The sequence below is a fragment of the Chanodichthys erythropterus genome, chromosome 10, assembly GCF_024489055.1.
Source record: "Chanodichthys erythropterus isolate Z2021 chromosome 10, ASM2448905v1, whole genome shotgun sequence".
NCBI classification, from domain to species: domain Eukaryota; kingdom Metazoa; phylum Chordata; class Actinopteri; order Cypriniformes; family Xenocyprididae; genus Chanodichthys; species Chanodichthys erythropterus.
Window position 1 is genome coordinate 33,469,691 of NC_090230.1, and position 20,947 is coordinate 33,490,637.

At 36.4% G+C, this 20,947-nt stretch overlaps 1 protein-coding gene across 13 annotated transcripts in view; it reads right to left on the reverse strand.

Moving 5' to 3' along the window:
* Nucleotides 1-20,947, reverse strand: part of LOC137028521 (membrane-associated phosphatidylinositol transfer protein 2) — an 84,453-nt gene that overhangs the window by 23,736 nt on the left and 39,770 nt on the right. For 11 of the 13 annotated variants that reach the window (XM_067397392.1, XM_067397388.1, XM_067397394.1 and 8 more), the window contains 9 exons: nucleotides 19,250-19,464; nucleotides 17,457-17,578; nucleotides 15,922-16,155; nucleotides 12,518-12,850; nucleotides 9,321-9,416; nucleotides 9,136-9,240; nucleotides 7,121-7,170; nucleotides 4,548-4,792; nucleotides 2,793-2,982 (listed from right to left, as the gene is read on the reverse strand). In XM_067397392.1, the coding sequence (XP_067253493.1) occupies nucleotides 2,793-2,982; nucleotides 4,548-4,792; nucleotides 7,121-7,170; nucleotides 9,136-9,240; nucleotides 9,321-9,416; nucleotides 12,518-12,850; nucleotides 15,922-16,155; nucleotides 17,457-17,578; nucleotides 19,250-19,464 (1,590 nt within the window). Of the gene's footprint in view, nucleotides 1-2,792; nucleotides 2,983-4,547; nucleotides 4,793-7,120; nucleotides 7,171-9,135; nucleotides 9,241-9,320; nucleotides 9,417-12,517; nucleotides 12,851-15,921; nucleotides 16,156-17,456; nucleotides 17,579-19,249; nucleotides 19,465-20,947 lie in introns of those variants that run through there. The other 2 variants (XM_067397398.1, XM_067397401.1) reach the window with 2 other exon arrangements.

A 20,947-nucleotide genomic window follows, 5' to 3' on the forward strand; every position in this document is an offset into this window, starting at 1 on the left:
AAAGTCAGATATAAAGTCAGAATTGCGAGATATAAAGTCAGAATTGCGAGATATAAAGTCAGAATTGCGTGATATAAAGTCAGATTTGCGAGATATAAAGTCAGAATTGCGTGATATAAAGTCAGAATTGTGAGATATAAAGTCAGAATTGCGAGATATAAAGTGCGAATTGTGAGTTATAAAGTCAGAATTGCGAGATATAAAGTCAGAATTGCGTGATATAAAGTCAGATTTGCGTGATATAAAGTCAGATTTGCGAGATATAAAGTCAGAATTGCGTGATATAAAGTCAGAATTGCGAGATATAAAGTCAGAATTGCGAGATATAAAGTCAGAATTGCGTGATATAAAGTCAGATTTGCGAGATATAAAGTCAGAATTGCGTGATATAAAGTCAGAATTGTGAGATATAAAGTCAGAATTGCGAGATATAAAGTGCGAATTGTGAGTTATAAAGTCAGAATTGCGAGATATAAAGTCAGAATTGCGTGATATAAAGTCAGATTTGCGTGATATAAAGTCAGATTTGCGAGATATAAAGTCAGAATTGCGTGATATAAAGTCAGAATTGCAAGATATAAAGTCAGAATTGTGAGATATAAAGTCAGAATTGCGAGATATAAAGTCAGAATTGCGAGATATAAATTCAGAAATGCGAGATATAAAGTCAGAATTGCGAGATATAAAGTCAGAATTGCGTGATATAAAGTCAGAATTGCCTGATATAAAGTCAGAATTGCCTGATATAAAGTCAGAATTGCGTGATATAAAGTCAGAATTGCGAGATATAAACTCACAATTGCGAGATATAAACTCACAATTGCGAGATATAAAGTCAGAATTGCGAGATATAGTCAGAATTGCGTGATATAAAGTCAGAATTGCGTGATATAAAGTCAGATATAAAGTCAGAATTGCGAGATATAAAGTCCGAATAGCGAGATATAAAGTCCGAATTGTGAGATATAAAGTCAGAATTGCGAGATATAAAGTCAGAATTGCGAGATATAAAGTCAGAATTGCGTGATATAAAGTCAGAATTGCGTGATATAAAGTCAGATTTGCGAGATATAGTCAGAATTGCGTGATATAAAGTCAGATTTGCGAGATATAAAGTCAGAATTGCGAGATATAAAGTCAGAATTGTGAGATATAAAGTCAGAATTGTGAGATATAAAGTCAGAATTGCGAGATATAAAGTCAGAATTGCGTGATATAAAGTCAGAATTGTGAGATATAAAGTCTGAATTGTGAGATATAAAGTTCAAATTGTGAGGTATAATCTCACAATTGAGTGTTTTAATGTCCAATTGTGAAGAGAAAAAAAGACTGACTTTTTTCTCAGAATTGCGAGATAAAAATTTCCCCCTTTTTATTTTTCTATTTAGTGGGGGAAACAAGCTTCCATACAAACTAGATGTATATTTCACTGGCAAACGATTTTTCTATGGAGTCAAATTAATGCCTTAAAGTTTAGCACAAAAATAAAGTTTTGCAAAACACAAAAAAGAATTGAGCAATAAAAAAATGTTTTGCAAACAAAAATAAAGAATTGCAAAGGAAAAATAAAGTATTGAGCGGAAAAAAAAAGTTTTGCAAATAAAAATAATAAATTGCAAAATAAAATAAAGTAGTGCAAAAATAAAAATATAATCAATTACAAAAATCAATGACAGCTGTAATCCTATTTTATCCTTGCCACATATTTTTCATGCTCAAACCTACTAAATCATTTGCAACGCTCATTTTATTCTGCGTTTCAGTCAAGCGTGCGCTCACGATACCGGTTTTCTTTTGCGCTCTTTATGGCACTGGTTTGACGTGGGGGTGGAGTCAAGAAACGGGGGCACGCCCCTGCGAAACACGTCATCGGCAGGAGACGCAGATAGAGACAGAGCGCATTTATTATAATCTGAAAACCACGCCCACCGAGGGAAAAACAATCCAACCGTCTCCATTGACGTGAGGCTGCCTTCTTGTCTTTTCTGACTCATTACAAAAAACAGAACAATACCTAAAAGGTGTTGTGTGACAAGGTGTACAGCTAACAAACTAAAAAACCCAGAAATAAGTTTTTATAAGCTGTCGACCCCAAAAAACGAATATTTAAGGACACAAAAGTGGATACAGGCAGTGAGACAGAGCGCAACGGGTCATATTACTATTAGAAATGCATTGGAGGGGGTCGTAATCGGCGACAACATATGCTAAACAAACCAACAAAAACAAACCATTCATTATTTTTACCCATGTCAAAGAATTATTTCACCTGTCGCCGATTACGTTCCCCTCCAATGCATTTCGCGGGGGCGTGCCCCGTTTCTTGACTCCACCCCCACGTCAAACCAGTGCCATAAAGAGATCCGCACAGAAAAGTGCAGCGCAAAAGAAAACCGGTATCGTGAGCGCACGCTTGACTGAAACGCAGAATAAAATGAGCGTTGCAAATGATTTAGTAGGTCTGAGCATGAAAAATATGTGGCAAGGATAAAATAGGATTACAGCTGTCATTGATTTTTGTAATTGATTATATTTTTATTTTTGCACTACTTTATTTTATTTTGCAATTTATTATTTTTGTTTGCAAAACTTATTTTTTTCTGCTCAATACTTTATTTTTCCTTTGCAATTCTTTATTTTTGTTTGCAAAACATTTTTTTATTGCTCAATTCTGTTTTGTGTTTTGCAAAACTTTATTTTTGTGCAAAACTTTAAGGCATTCATTTGACTCCATATTTTTCCATTGCTCAAATCAGTAAATAATTACATAGAGAAAAACCCAAACCACTGACTTGGCCAGTGAAAGTGGCCCCCTCCAGGGATTTGATGAAGTCACCATAGACCTGATTGGCTCGCACTATGACCGTTGCCACGGCGTCCTGGTACTGTGGTGCAGAGGTGGCCAATAGGGGGAGGGCGGCCAGAGGGATGTGATCCTGACTGTTGGAGAGGCAGCCTTCGTCATAGCTGTAGGGACTCAAACTGTGTCAAGGACGCAAGAACAGAGAGCATGCTGGGTTATTACCAGCGAGAAGCAGTTTTATGTATTGAATTAGCACGCAGAGTGGCATACTACCATACCAGTCTTTCTGCATTATGCATGCAATACTCGGTTGACCTGCTACATTTGCCAAAATGTGCCGTTTACAACCAGAGCACACAGCTCTGGGGTCTCATTTATAAAACTGTGCGTAGGATCCCTACTAAAAGTGTACGTACGCGCAAAAGATAGATTCTGCGTACGCACAAAAAAAAAAATCAGATTTATAAAACTATGCGTACGCCAGAACCGGCGCACAAATCCCTTTATAAATCCCAGTCAGCGGAAGATTGTGCGTACGTGCATCTCCACCCTGTCTCCTCCCCGAAATAACCATAAATGGAGCTTACGACGCCTAGTTTTACTATGCATAACCTCATCTGCATATTTCCATACACATTCCCAACCACGTGACACCATGGTTAAAACCCTCAAAGGTACAACACATTGGAAAATATTAGATATGGACTATAAATGCCATTTGTGCCACACATTATATTGATAAACACCATCCAATATCCTCTTTATGTTTTAGAATAAATATATCAAAATATCCATAAAAACAAAATTGTATAAAATACTTCAGATAAAGGTTTTAGGATAGAGTTGATTCATTCATTTCCACTGGCCAGATAGTATTTTAATAGTTTTAAACAATTCAAATCAAATTTATGCAGTTTTGCTGATGAGGTGAATATCTTTTAGGAAGTTTATAGGCTATTTTTAGTGGAAACAGATCGGACTACTTATTTATTGCAGTGTAAATAAATTACAGTTATCTGACTCTGCGCGTCACTGACAAAGTATTTTAAAAAGAAAACATGCAAATCTTACCGTTTTCCTCAAAATACATCCTTCAAATGGTAATTGTTTGAAGATGACATGCAGCTGTGGTTGTACAGTAAGATATTATTGGACCTATTCAAACTGGACAAAGGACCGTTCGACCACCGAATCCAGCAGTGTCTTCCATAATATCTAAGTTAAGTGTGCATCACTGATCGTCATTCTCGAAAAAATATTTTGTCATAACATCTGCAGTTTAGTTTAAAGAGGAATTATTGTGCTCTCAGCGCTCACTGGAAAAGTGATCGAAAGTAGCACATCTACTATCTCAATTCATATCAAAGTTTGCTTAAAGGTGCGCACATTCTCCCGTCAAGTTTGTTTTTATAGATCACAACTTTTGCGCGGGAACTGGCGTACGCACGCTTCCAGCCCCGTTTTGTGCGTACGCACGCTTTATAAATGAGACCCCAGAACTGTATCCCGCAATGCGTTTTCAAAATTACAAAGAACGAATCAATATCAACAGCGACGTAACATCTCTTTATTTGAATGCAGGGACTTTCTGGAAACATTAAGCAATAAATGTCATAGTGCTAGAAGGTAAAACAGTTGGAATTGTTGCTAGTTTAAAGTTAGCTACTCCCCAACAGTACCTCCTGACTACCAGATGTCATGTTTAGTGTCCTGAATGGATTGAGTGTGTGTGTTTTACACTCACTTTGACACCAGAGAGAAGGCCTCCACGCACACGGCCGGACACGGGACCAGGCGGATGGCGATGCGTCCCAATGCAGCTGGGTAATGAACCCGCATCACAGCATCAAACGCACTGCTGATGGTGTTGACGTCCCCCTGCTTGCTGTTCTGGTCTCCGCTGCCCGTATCCAGGATGTTGCCGCCATGCAGGACCAGGAGGAGGACGTGGATCTTGGACGGCTGTAAGCACTGCTGTGAGGAACAGTCCTGAGGGACACATTTGGACGGCTGTTTCTACAGCTGCATTCGGTTCATTTAAAACATCCACACACACTCGTGACAACATGCTATTGTGAAAGAGGACGACTTACTAATGAACAACACGCTACAGAGCGCAACAGCAGTCTTCCAGAAGTACATATCCCATTCAAAATCTCCATAGACAGAAAACACAAATCTTTCAAGACAGGACTACCATGAGATATGCAGACATATGCTTCTGTAGAAACCATGTCACATGTGTGGCTACTCAGATGACCTCAGCTAAAATTAGCAACCTATATTGCATTAGATAACGTGGAGGTGTTGTAGTGTTAGAGAATAAAATATAGCAGTGGTGATTTCTAATATATCATTTAATATTATTCAATATATCTGATGTAAAATATATTCTGATAAGGAAATTCATAAAAAACATAACATCACTGCTGGTTTATGAGGAGAGAGCAGTTCATTCACACTCATAAGTACAGTCTTTTTCTACAGCTGTCATTATGTCGATTATGAAATTTTGGCTGACTTCATTGTCATACAAACAATTATGATTATGCTCAATATCACACAAAAAAAATTATGCATGGTTGATTTAAATATCCTATTTGTTCATGCTAGTTAGATTTTTAAGGTTAGAATGGCATGAATCTTTACATTGTTGTTAAATCATATTCTTCTTTTTAATAATAATATACTAATAAAAAGAACACAACGAAGACAAAGAAAAAGAAGAATTACATTATTTTTTATAATTCAGTTTTTTATTTTTAAATACTCTAATAATAATTTATTGAAATAATTTCAATAAATTAATAAAATCTTTATAAATATAAATTAATAAATTATTAATTTGAATATTATGCGAAATACTGATAAATTCATTTAAATGTGTTTATTATTATTATTATTATTAATAAAATACAATTAAGGTTTTATACATCAAATATATATGATTAAATAATATAGTTATGTTAGAAACCTATTATTATTATTATTATTTAAATACTAATGACTATAATGGAAAAATGTGAAACTAATGAATAATGCAGTTAGACTACAATACATTCACAAACTGCTAAATGATATGTATTGTTATAAATATATATACACACACTAAAATTCATATATATTTATAACAAATGTTTCTGGTTATCATTATTTCAAATAATTGTGATCAGATTAAAAAAAAATCCCATTTAGGCTATAATCTTTCAAATGTGTCTTGATTTGTTCTGTTTTGGTACACTTTATTTTAAGGTGATGTAGTTACAATGTACTTACTCAAATAAGTACTAAGTAATACATCTATATATACATCTATAGTACCTACTATAGAGTTACGGTTAGGGTTAGGGATTGGTTTAGGGTTAGATACTTGTAATTATGCACTGTTATTACTATAGTAAGTACATGTAGTAATGTGTAACTATGTCACCTTAAAATAAAGTGCTACCTTTGTTTTTTGTTTTTAAGAAGAACATTCCTCAGGACTAAACGAATGGGAAAGACACTTCCAGAAACAAAGACAAAGTGGGCATCACTGTTGTCCGATTAATGAAGATTATTCCATGGTAAAAGAAGAACTACTTGTCTACATCTCTATCGTGTGTCCACTTTACAAAATACTACATCTGAGATCAGCTAAACTCTACACAAACACAATACGATCTGTATGAATAACTGCAACAACACAGGAAAACACCTTTGACTCTACATAACTCTTGACAAGATCTACATTTCTACTGGATCTAAACAGACGGGTGTCGCTGTGACTCACAGCTGGGCGTCTGCGTGATGTACGCCGACGCCTACGGACCGTGGAGTGCCGCATGGACCTGGGTCTCTGCGGACCAGAGTTAAAGAGCACTGAGATCATCCCAAAAAAGCCCTGATCGTGCTCTTCCACGACACGTCCCCATGAAACCCTTCACACTATGAGAACTTGACCTTATGACTATATACTGAGCCAACCTTTGCAGTGACGCCGTTTCATTTCGTGAAAGGTCATTGGGATTGCTCAGTGATAGTGTAGCACTGATACTAACTGAAAGAGCTGTTGCATAACATACCCTCAGAGAAGCTTTAATGCTTTCCCCCCCCTCTTTTTACGTCAGCATAAACAAAGCGTGACCATTGCTGAATTTTTGCTCCATTAGCACAAGTAGATCAATGCATCTTTCACTGATGCAGTTGCATTAATAATACGACACCAAGAGCGCTGCTGCATAAATATGCATTATGTAATGTTTAAGTTGAATTATATTTCCATTAATGTTAATGGAAAAGCATTCTGTGAAAATGCACAATTGTAGTAGACATTACCTCATTGAGTCGCTCTGCGTTGGCAGTCCCAGATTCTTGATACAAGTCACCTAGAAACATAAAATGAATGCACTTAATGCAAGAAAAAACATATTCACATATGTATCATAATTCTTTCTGAAACTAATCTGCATTGATGGAAAAGGAAAAACAACAAATAATTATTAATATTAATAAACTACTAAATTGTGAATAATAAAAATAAATAAATAAATAAAATTATATATATATATATATATATAAATAAAATTTAATTAATATTAATATACAAGTATAAAATATATATTATTAAGTAATTTATTACTTAACATATTAATATTAATGACATTAAACTTAATCATTAATATTAAATGAATACTAATTCATATATAGTATTAAATTATATAAATTAATCAATTTATTATTATCATCAATAATATCAAATATATTTGCATATGATTAATAGAATTATTTTAGAAATATATTATTATTATTATTGTTAATAATGAAAGAAAACTTAGGGCCCTATTTTAATGATCTAAGTACATAATCTGAAGCATATGGAGCAGGTGCACTTCGGACGTGTCCGAATCCACTTTTGCTTGTTTAACGACAGAAAAAGTTATCGGCGCCCCAGGCGCATGGTCTACATAGGTTTTACCTAGTCTCTTAATGAGTCATGGGTGTGTTTTGGGCGTAACATGCTATAAACCAATCAGAGTGTCATCTCCCATTCCCTTTAAAAGCCACCTTCGTACCTCGCTTAATACATCTGAGATGATTTGACAGATGCTAGATCTTCTAATCGTAATAACTGATCTCTGGCTAATTTGGTTCTTCAAACGAATTTGTGGATTGGATTAAAATATCAGGATTAAGTTGTCTGAGATTACTGCTCGTTCTTGTGTTCCTCGAAACCATGGTCAGCAATGCAGCGATTGGCTGGTGGCAACACAGCAACGTAATGACATCATATAATTAGAAAAGACACCTTGACGAATTTCTGGACTTTTATAATGAAACAGCCAAGCGAATAAAATGACAGAACGACATAAATGTTATAATACATAAATTAAATGTGCACTTTTTTTTTTTTTACATGATTCCTAATTATTTAGATTCACGAACGTTTGTACAGTCATTACATTTTTATTTCAATGTTGTTATTTGCAATTAATTTAATTTTATCTTTGAAGCAGATGTTACGTGACAGCATTAACTACATAACTAAATAAGCTACTTACATGGTGGAAGGTTATAGCGTTGTATTTTTATTTTATTTTTAATATCTGGCATGTTTGTGTGCTGCTGCGCGCCCCTGTGTGTGTAATAAGCAGAGTGTACGTGCGTTGTACACCCGCCTATAGGCACATATTACTAACACGGTCTTTAAATAATAACAACAACAACAACAACAAAAAAAAAACTGCGCTATTGACTTCAGACCAGGTTTTTGTTGGTCAATGGCGCAGTTGTTTTCAGTTGTCTCAAAATAGCAACACGCCAACAATGTGCCTGAACACACTTTGTTTTCAGACCAGCAAACCCATGGGTGAGCAGATGGACGTGAGTGCATTTGCTATTTAAACAACGTGGGCGCTGGACTGTGAAAATGATAACTGTGTTGGGCTGAAACTAGCAAAAAACACTTGCATGTGACAGGGCACCTAGTGTTAGATTTTCATTTGAACATGGCTTTCCTAAGTGTAAAAACCTCCACGGCCCGCGAGTCCAGCGAGCAGAGAGATCCGTCTCGCAAACAGCAAGGAATTCTGTGTAATTAGTGTTCCATAATCTCACACTGTTTGACACAGACCCTAACCTCCTCAGAGTCAATGGGGCTCCTTTACAGCTAATCCTATTAAAGATGTGAAAATCTCCGTATTTGAAGGATGAATGGAAAAAACTCCTTCCAGTGGGCTCGGCTTATGCATTACAAAACCAAAGCATTGGAAAAAATGCTTTGCATCACCCGCCTGCAATACCCCCTGCAATCCTAGAGCGTGTCAGATGGGTGAAGATAATCCCTCGCATACCCTGAGCTTCCTCTGACTCCGCTGTCTCGATTTTATCCATCAGATCATTGGAGCTCCACTTGGTGATCTCCTTGGGAAAGATCTCCTCGTTGTCTGAGAAGTCCTCTGAGGAACAAGGATTCATATTTTAGTAAATAACAGATTGTCAAGAGCACCTTTTAAACGGAGGATCAAACCTGCATTACCGTGAGCATCAAAGAACTCATCGTCTGTGCTGTCCTCCGAGTCTCTGGCGATGCTCTGCATGCGCCATTCAGAAATGCTGTGGCGTGAAGGGCTTCCTGCACACACGATACATTAAAGATAAATAATAAATCATGTTAGTTCTATGTTTCAATGCTTAATATGATACATTACCCTGAAAATAAACACCTGATTCAGTGCTTCCCACACATAGACTTTACTTGGGCGGTCCGCCCACGTATAATAACGGCCGCCCAAGTATATTTGGAGACACCTTTTGCCTTTATTATTTTTATCCTCTTATGCTTTTATATCCGCCTAAGATAATAAAGCCATCCGCGATCGAATAACTAGTCGCGTTGTGTGCATCAGAACTGTTTACTCCCGCAAACATTCCCACAGGCGCTGCATTTTGCAAAGTCACAAGAGGGCGCTGTTGCGTGTTTTACAAGCACATGCAACAGCGCTTCAGACTGCTTAAAGTGATTCTCAATCAATGAAAAGCACAGATTTATGCCAAGCGATTGCTAATGAACTCAAGTTGATGAATTATTACAATGGTCTTTATATAACATGTTTTAGACGACTGTAATGCCGCGTTCCAGGCAACCCGTAACCCGTGTTTTTCCAACCTTCTACCCGTGAAAGTGCACTGGAACAGCAGTCAAAGCCGTGACTTCCCTCCCCTGAACTCGTACTAGATCAATGTACTCCCAGTTACGAATTCTGACGTCACATAGCCCGCGAAACAACAATGGCAGCCCCTACGGATGCCGTGTTTATGCAAGTACACGGCAAAATAAAAGGTATAACAGCTTCTCTTGCCTTATGTGCCGTTTTCCTCCTCTGTTTCCCTCAAATAAGCAAGGAGTAAGCACGTTTGGCAACAGAAATAATTAATGAGCATAAGCCCCGTACGGTCCGCCATGTTGGTTTGTTTACACTTTTACGCAGTTTGGCGTGACTTTCCTGGAACGCTACAAAGTCGTGAGTCGCGATTTGAAATTGTGACTTAAGGGCTCAAAAACCTGCTTGGAACGCAGCATTAGAATCTGAAGGATCAGTCTGCAGTACAGACATTTCAAAATAAGAGTCCCGGTGTATTTCGGGCTTGTTTATAATTAAAAAAGTCAAACGTTAAGTTTTTTTCTTTTGGGCATTATTGGTATTTTGGTAAATTGTATTTAATTTGATTTCCATGTAATTCATAGTAAATTATTGTAGTCTCCCCCACAGGAAGAAAAGACTAAGAACATTATTTGACACATATATTATTCATTATATAAATTTTACTAGTAAAATCTGTGTCCCATTCACTGAGAGAGACACTATATGACAGCAAAGAGAACATAGGAAAAGGAGAACCATTTAAATGCTGTAATTTTGCATAATTTACTACGCATAATAATGCATAATATTAGTATGTAATTAAATGTAATATGTTATGTCATTAAAATTAAACTCAATAAATAAAAATAATGTTAAAAATCACACATTATTTGTTTGTCACATGTAGTAGACCATTTTTGTGTGACCATTTTGGTAATAGGAGGATTTTTCGCCCGGCTACCACCGCAAGTATATTTCAAACCTGTGGGAAGCACTGTGATTATATAATGAACAGATTGAATTTAGGCTTTTATTAACACATAAACATAGACGCGCACATCAGTTATGATAAATGAAGACTCAAGCATGTTTGTTTGACATGCAAGAACAATTGAGGTTCATTCTTGTGTTACGCAGCACGTTTGAGCTTCAGCAAGAACCAATGAGGTTTATTTTCGCACATCAAGCAGGTTCAGTTGAGCTTCTATTTATGTTCACTGATCAATGTTTATATGTTAATAAAACCCTAAATTAAATCAGTTCATCATATAAAGTGTTTGTGTCTCAGAAAATTTGGACTAAACCAGTGCAGAACTGGCTCAGATTTTATTAAAAAGATCATAATTTTTGTTCCGAAGATGAACGAAAGTCTTACAGGTTTGGAACGACATGAGGGTAAGTAAATGATGACAGAATTTTCATTTTTGGGTGAACTATTCCTTTAAGCTGAGCTTAATAGCTTAATCCTAATGGCTCGTGATAACCGTGCATTTTCAAAGTACAGGTATACAGTACAGTCCAAAAGTTTGGAACCTCTAAGATTTTTAATGTTTTTCAAAAGAAGTTTCGTCTGCTCACCAAGGCGACATTTATTTAATTAAAAATACAGTAAAAACAGTAATATTGTGAAATATTATTACAATTTAAAATAACTGTGTACTATTTAAATATATTTGGCAAAGTAATTTATTCCTGTGATGCAAAGCTGAATTTTCAGCATCGTTACTCCAGTCTTCAGTGTCACATGATCCTTCAGAAATCATTCTAATATGCTGATTTGCTGCTCAATTAACATTTATGATTATTTTCAATGTTGAAAACTTTTTTTTTCCCAGGATTCCTTGATGAATAGAAAGTTCAAAAGAACAGCATTTATCTGAAATACAAAGCTTCTGTAGCATTATACACTAACGTTCAAAAGTTTGGGGTCAGTAAGAATTTTTATTTTTATTTTTTTTTAAAGAAATTAAAGAAATGAATACTTTTATTCAGCAAGGATGCATTAAATCAATCAAAAGTGGCAGTAAAGAAATGTATAATGTTAAAAAAGATTAGATTTCAGATAAACTTTCTATTCATCAAATCCTGAAAAAAATATTGTACACAAATATTTTGTACAATTGTAAACAATAAATGTTTCTTGAGCAGCAGATCAGCATATAATAATGACTTCTGAAGGATCATGTGACACTGAAGACTGGAGTAATGATGCTGAAAATTCAGCTTTGCATCACAGGAATAAATTACTTTGTGAAATATATTCAAATAGAAAACAGTTAATTTTAAATTGTAATAATATTTCACAATACTACTGTTTTTACTGTATTTTTAATTAAATAAATGTAGCCTTGGTGAGCAGATGAAACTTCTTTTAAAAACATAAAAAATCTTAGTGGTTCCAAACTTTTGGACTGTACTGTGTAAACAGAGCAGATTTTTTATTAATATAACTCCATGTGAAAAAAAAGCAACTGGTCATCAGTAAGTAAGACATGAACCAATAATTCCCCTCAAAATATAGTTGTTCCAGGCCAACAAAGCAGTCTATTCTATTTTGGTCAATTTCACATGAAAGACGATATGAGCTTACCACCCCTTTTGGAGGAACGTGAGGACCTGGAAGAGGTAGACCACTGCTTGGTCAGCTCTCCTCGTGCCTGCAGTGTGTCCCCCATGGTCCTCGCCGTACCATCCGCTTCGTTGGAGCTGACGGCCTCCTTGCCTTCGAGCTCTTTCTCGGGGCTGGTGACGGCGCCGTTGTTCTCGCCACCCTCCTCGTTGCAGCTGTATTGTGCCATCTTCTGCGCCAGGGCCAGCTGAGTCTCCAGCTCCAGTTGTCGGATGTCCTCCATGGTCAGACCGTACCACTCATCCTGCCAACACCAGGCTTGTCGATGAGCGCGTACCATCACCTTCCTCAGCCCTGATGGGAAGATGTTGTGAGATTAATTCTTAAGTTAGCACAGGCAAATTGTTTCCATAGTCACTGCATGCAAACTAGTTTGTGGGGAAAAATAAATGTTCACAGTAGATTATATCTTCTGAAGATAATGAGAGTACAGTTTCCCATGCATAAGTCAGCATCTCAATGCTTTGCAGTTGATAAGGTGTTCTGAAATGTTTTTAATGCATTTAAATGTCTTAGGGTGTTCTGGACAGTTGCTAGGCCTGTGAGTCAAGCAAAGCACTTCTGTTGTGGAAGAAAGAGCCTCAGACAAGATGGTTAGAAAATGTAACATTACTTTACACAAAAAGTGACAAAGCAACATAATAAGAAAAACTTTTAAAAGTAACATTTCTCGATACTGCTATCAACCATGTTAAACTTATGCGTTTAAGTTTTACTAATTCAGTAATTTTTTGTTGTTTTTTTTTTCTAATTTTTCAGTGTCTATATAGTTTTGATTCAATTTAAATGTTTAGTTTTAGTTCATGAAGTTTTAGTTACTTTTTAGATCAGGTTATGTTCATTTTATTCCAAGTAATAAAAATGTTGTTGTTTTTTTTTTAATAGATTTAGTTTTAGACTGATGAGTTTGCATATGAGATCGCTCAACATTTGGGGGTCGAGGTGTGGTTTGGCTCATTTCCTTGTGCGATTTCCTCAATTGATTAAGATGTGTGAAAGAAGCAGTTAACCAGCCTTTCAGATAATTGTACTTAGTAATGAAGAGACGTGCAAACAAAATTGTTTTCACAGCGGCCAGGAAACATCGAGAGGAAAAATTGATAAAAATAAAAGGAAATCAGCCCAAGAAGTTAAAGACTTTCGCAGATGAGGAACAACAACAGTCCGCTTGCAAATTATCAGAGAAAGGAGCCAATAAACAAGCCGATATCGAAGTAATAAAAAAGATTGAGCGGCAAGCGGACGGCCAATGGAAAGGAAATTAATTCTGCCCTGATGTAGTCAGGAGGAGGTGGTTCTCCAATCGTAGATTTTCACTGCATCAATCTCGTTTTCATTAAGTGCAGGTTAATGATTAAGGGCTTTTTTCCTGACAAAATGCTTGACACCTGCTGCCCACCCACGCACAACGATAACAGGATGTTAACAAGCATCAATTCACACACATATGCAACAGATGGATCAGCTGACTCATATAGAACTATTGGAGAGACAATTGTCCTCTCAGCACTAATAACAGTGGACATATGGTAGAGGATACCACTGACTGGTACTGGCATCAAGGTGATAATAAATTCACTGGATTTATATATTATATATATATAAAAACATTGCTTAAAGAAATAGTTCACCCAAAAATGAAAATTATCCCATGATTTACTCACCCTCAAGCCATCCTATGTCTATCTTGGAATCTGATTGGCTGAGAGCTGTGCGATATTCTAGTGATAACAGCACTCCTACCTTTTCACCGTTTGTATCACTTCATTTAAAGCGACTGTCATGGTGACTGGGCAAATCCACCATATATTTTAAAAATACTACACTTGTACAACGAACTGTAGTTTTAAGAGCTTTTTTTTTTTTTTTTTTTTAAGGTGAGAATGTAGTCGTTTAGATTTTTATTATAGCGCCTATTTTACAATTTGTTTAAACGTTTGCGAAGATACGAGCTCCAGGCCATCAGCGGCCATTTAGTGCTCGTGTACCCGCTGAGAACAGTTTCATCTCTCCAGTGCTTTGGAGATAAACATGAAATATAATTCATTTTGGGTACATAAAACAGGCAATCTTTGGTCTTATTAATCTATTACTTGTTCCTGAGCAAATCGATTGGGCTATGTTAAATTTATTCATTTAAAGGGTTAGTCCCAAAAATGAAAATTATGTCATTAATGACTCATCCTCATGTCGTTCCACACCCGTTCATCTTCGAAACACAGTTTAAGATATTTTAGATTTAGTCTGAGAGCTTTTTGTCCCTCCATTGAAAATGTATGTACGGTATACTGTCCATGTCCAGAAAGTAGTCCATGTGACATCAGAGGGTCAGTTAGAATTTGTTGAAGCATCAAAAATCCATTTTGGTCCAAAAAGTACAACTTTATTCAGCATTGTCTTCTCTCCGGAATCTTTTCCATGTTTATTACATTTCTGGGCATGGACAGTATACCGTACATACATTTTCAATGACATAATTCAATGACAATTTTCATTTTTGGGTGAACTAACCCTTTAATATTAAGGCTATACTTAACTTACATCCTGTAGAGCACTGCTTTTGTATGTCTGACTGAATTGTACTATTGTGTTTGTTTCCTATTGTCATTTATAATGGCTATTGTTGTTAATTTAAATATTGCTGCTCAATAAATATTATTTTATATAAATAATATATTGTATTTGGTATTGAGAAAGGGTCCATTAGTGTGTAATATACTGTAGATTAAGTGAAAGTTACATTAATACATAGTTGCACAAGACTTTTAAATTGAAACAGACTTTTGTAAACAAGTGCTGTTATGGAAAATTCCCTTAACTGTAAAAAAAGACAAAATATTGCTTTCCTCAGCGGACATTCAAATGGATTTTTATAATGTACATAATATTATGAATATCAGCCTGAAGAATGAATGTTATATCAGACACAGGTAATGCTCGCTAAGGCAATCTTTCTCTCTCTCTATAATACTGTACAAAATACAATGATTTTCAATGGAGGGACTCAACATTCCATCGTTACTAGTTCTAAAGTGACATTTTAGAACTAGTAACAGAGCCTTGGTCAAACTGTCAGCTTGAGATTTGAATCCGTGGCAGAAGGAAGTAGTTCTGAACAAGAGGGTTTTAAAGACACTCTGTTGTTATTTCTTATTTATTTACACACTCGTGCCATTGAACTGTTGTATAAAAGCAATATCACACGAGTAGCTATGCTATATGGCTGTATATCAGCACGCTGTGATTACCTACGGCCGAATCACAGCCATGCTGATATAAAGGCATATTGCACGGCTATGAGTGTGATATTGCTTATATGTTACCCAGAATCCCAAGAAGGTGTCTGAACATTTCCAAACACTTACCCACATCATGAATGAACCGCTCAATCTTGGACTGCATGCCCCAGTATCGAAACTCCACTTTACACAACTTGTAAGCACACATGACAGGCATTTTGCCTGGGTTGTTGTTGATTTCTGTGATCCAGTCATCAGACAGGGGGCCCCGCTGGGTTTTATTCGACTTGTAGAGTTTAGGGTCCTCCTCAACTAGGTACTCATGAGGGGCAATGAAATCGTTCACAATATCGATAGGATCTGTGAAAGACAATTGCTTTTATTAGCGATTGCATTTTTTTTTTTTTTTGTGGGGGTGAACAAGGCACAAATGGTGAACGGTGGTTCATATTGAATCCATTAATGCAAACCAAATCAGTTAATCACTGAGATTTTATTGAACCTTCTGAAAGGTAATAACATGGACCTTGAGTTGTCTGAGGCTGTAAAAACCTGGTTTATCTGTTTGTCTTATGTGTCATAAAGTCTTATTTAGCATTAGGAATCAGCTTGCTCCATTATAAAAGGTCATTACTTTTTTCATGTCCATATATGGAACTTTGTTTAGAAAAATGAATTTGTGGTAACACTTCAGTATAGGGAACACATTCACTATTAACTCCAACTTCTGCTTTACCTTAACTACTAATTTTCTGCTTATTAATAGTTAGTAAGGTAGTTTTTGTAGCATTTAAATGTAGGTATTGGGTAGGATTAAGGGATGTAGAATAAGGTCATGCAGAATAAAAGTACTAATAAAAAGCCAACATCCTAGTAATATGCATGCTAATAAACAACTAGTTAAAAGTGAGAATTGAACCCGAAAATAAAGTGTTACCGAATATGTATTACTAAAAATAGCAATGTTTTTTTTTATGCAATATATACATATAAATGTATACACACACACACACATTAGTTTTCTTATGATTTTTACCGTTCTTTGTTTATTCACTTGCTTTTTCTCAAAGAACAACTCTTAATTCAGATCTCTAATCTTTCATGTTTTAACCTAACATTGTAGGTCTTCAATTATTCACAGTTGCAAAGTACAGATTGGTTGCTGATCTTGAGTTGTTTCCTGTTTCCAGACTGCCGTGTTGGCAGACAGCCTCTAGGTGTCTCCACAGCACACTGACAAAGGTGCATGTTTTCAGTCAGGAATGGAGTTATGTAACAGCATTCACAGGGCGCTTCCCCCTGCAGTGTCTGCGTCTGTCTATGCTCAGCTAAGAAAGCCTCCAGTACCTGTCCCAGAGTGCAACGGGGATCTCGTGCAGCGGCACGTTACCCAGCAGCAGCATGGTACTGTGTCAATGAAGCGGCACGCTGTCTGCATCTTAAACACTGAGGCATGACTCCAGAGCTCTTCCTGCTGGATTGCTTGAGACTGGTGTCAGAAGCAAGCAGTGCTCACATGGTAAAAAGCATGCTAATGACTGGACCTCTTGTAAATGTAATTGTTCTAAATGGTCAGTTGTGATTTTGCACTTCAAAAACTGTTAAAAGCTTCAATTTAATATATGCATCAAGCATGCTGAATGAAAATAAAGAAAGTTTACCTATATCCCGCTGTCTCTTTTCGGCCGAGGACATGCTGAAGACGTCATTCTGGTTACCCGTGTCCGGCTTGTAGTACGTCTCAATATCGATGGAAAACTTTTCGACGAAAGGACACGTGTAGCTGCAAGACAGGCGGGAAGAAATTAACTCCGATGTCATTTCATCATATCAGTGTCATGCATTACCGCATAGATTCATGCAAGCTTATCCCCTCTTCACACAGGCATTGTCTATATCTACCATGACCCCTTCATTAGGTAACAGATACATGTTTATTGCAGTGGAAATGTATCGCTTTTTTACATTTTCAACTTTCTTTAGTGTGTAGTGCTGCTTTTTGAGCATGAAAAAGGTCCGCAAAGTTACAAAGCACAAATTCCCTCCAGCGGGAGTTTTTCTCTATATCAGTGTCACTGTTACTGAACTCCCTGAAAAGCTTCCATTGTAGTCTTGAGTTTTCTTCTGGCAACAAACACGTCACAATAATCCTAATTTAAATAATTTCTGCACAAGGCATACGCAAAAAAAGGGGCAAGGCCTGGTTGAGTTGCATTCGTAGTGAGTTAAAACTTGTGGTTATGGTAAAGGGCGGGACATTTTTACCAAACACGCTCGAACATGCGCTTTTTGGAAAGAGGAGCTTCATAGAGACTGTAATTAAATAGAGTGTTAATGACAGAGTGGTGCTGCAAAAATGCCAAATATGGGAACAATGCTTTAAAAAAATACTACTTGTTTTTTAAACATTCAAGCATGAAAACCTGTTCTAATAGACAGTGTTGGGGTTAATGCATTACAAGTAACTTGAGAAACGTAATCCGATTACTTTTTCAAGTAACTAGTAAAGTAACATATTACTTTTTTCAATTTACAACAAAATATCTAAGTTACTTTTTCACATTTACTGACTGAAAGCTCTTCTGCCCCTGTGTTGAGAGAAATAAAAGTCAGAGGTGTTGTGTGCGCTGTGTGAACATGATGGTTATTGTAGTTCTAGACTAAACATGCATTTATTCATCTCACTTGCACGGAAATTCAGTATTCCTCAAAATGAATAAAAACTGTGAAATGCAACCTAAGAATTTGATGCAAACCTGTAATAATTAACTATATTAAACTACACAAATATACTTTATGAATTTAATCTCACTTTATTAACCAATGTCTTTGCTGCTGACCTTCAATGATCTAATTCAACCATACTAATAAGCAAAAATTACTTTAGATTAGATTTAGATAAGAGTGTTGAACTTCCTTCTAATGTATACTATTCTTCTTAATCCAGAATGTCAGCACAGCTGAAAGGTTTGTTTGAGCTGCGCCATCTACTATACAGGTGTAAATATTCATTTCCTTCAGCCTGAGGCTTATTCATTTCACTTTTGGTGTGAAAGGGTCTTAACATTTGCCAAAAATAGCAAGCCAGGAGAGAAAAAGTAACACAAAAGTAATGTAATGCAAAAGTAACACAAAAGTAATGTAATGCATTACTTTTTATAAAAAACGCAATTTGTTATTTTTTAGGGAGTAACGCAATATTGTAATGCATTACTTTTAAAAGTAACTTTCCCCAACACTGCTAGTAGATCCCAAAAACAAAACCACGACTTTGAAAAAGAGCACAAAATGGCCTCTTTAAAAAAGTAAACACAGATTTATTTTGATTTCACATTTACTTTAAGACCAGAACGACAAGGCCTGACTTGAATATTCAAAGCTGTTTTGGATTTTTATCTCGAGTACTCTTGAAAAAGAGCCAGAGGGTTTTATTATTAGGACCTCTGGCACTCACCGTGTACGGGTGTATGGGTAGGCGTTCCAGGATTCCTCTTCCACACGAAGAGCAGCTTTTGGCAAGATAGAGCGGAACCAGCTAGGGATGTGTTGGCCAATGTGGTAAACCTTATGGGTGTATTGACCAGTGCCGCCGGGGCCGTCTGTGTAGGGTCGGTTCTCCAGGATCTCTACCCCACTGCCCTCGCCTTCGCTCTCTTCACGACTCTTTTTCTGCAGGGAGGGAAAGGTCAGGGATTAGGGTTCACAGACTTCCAAAATGGACCGGAATTAAAATGAAGTCAAGTCACATTTATTTATATATCACTTTATGCAATACAGATTGTTTCAAAGCAGCATCACATTAATATACAGGAAAATGACAGTGTTAATGTAAACCTCATCGATTATGGAACAGGATCAATTCAGCTATATGCAGCTCTACAGAAGATAATAGTGTCATTATTCAGCTCAAGTTAGTTGATTCAATTCACTGAATTCAGTTCAATAACTGTGTCAGTGCAAAGTTAGTGTTAGAAATGTATAAATCGTAACTGGGTGATTTTGGCTCCAAACTTGGCTGATCTCTATTTCGGAATTGCACACAAACTGCATTGCAAACATTTGCCAAAATGTAATTTGTGTGGAAGTATTACGAAGTCTGTAAACAGGACGTTAACACAGGCCAGAGACGGGTGATGCTGAAGTTAAAGGTGAGATAAAAGATAATAAAAGATGAGAGCACAGATAATACTGTACCAGGCACAGCAAACTCAGTGTTCACGATGCCCAAAATATAGGAATAAAAATATACGTACTGAATTGGGTGTGGGGGTTTATATGAATGCATCTCTGAAAGGAACTGACAGTCTTCAGAAAAGTTTCGATGACACCTTCTTTTCCTCTTACCTCTGTATAGAGAGTACGTCACCATCGGCTAGAGTGATTGTGGTCATGCCCAATCAGTTTCAGCATTGGTTTTCAGCGTGAATGCCACGAAAAACACACAAAACACATTTAAAACTGGGAAAGAGCTGTGCGATTGACTGTACAGATAGTTTTGACACAAAACATCTTAAACAGGAGAGAGCTGTGCAAACTTCGGAAACTTGACTGTACAGATATACCTCAGATTTCTTGTCAAGTCTATTTTTACAGACTGCCGAAAGCTACAGAAAAGAGAAGGAAATGGATCGCTGCAATTCACAGAAAAAAACTGGACTCCAGGCAGCAAAACGTGGATTTTGCAGTTATTATTTTGTGTCAATATGTTGAATTTTGAGGTAAAATCATAGCCTATATATTGTATTGACAACTCCAAATCAAATACATTTTTAACATCTTATATTCTGCATAATTGTATGTTTTATATAAAAACTGCCAAAAACTATACAAGTTTCAGGACTGGATGATATATATAAAATTTGCTTTATATATTTCCCCAGCATTGAAATCAGATACATATAAATGTCAGGAAACATGATTCCTGGCTGCATGTCAATATCCATGGATCACTGGATCTTTGCTAAGTTGTAAGGAATACTAGGGAACTGATAATCATTTGTTTTACTCGCAGTTTCCTCTATTAAATCTAGTCATGCAGCAGGTTCTTTTTGCCACTCAGTATGGCTGAGGGGGCGTGTTCCGGCGGGACAGAGACGTCAATGCATACCCTCTATAAAGTAGTGTTTATAAGTGCAGAACTGCTTTGTGTACA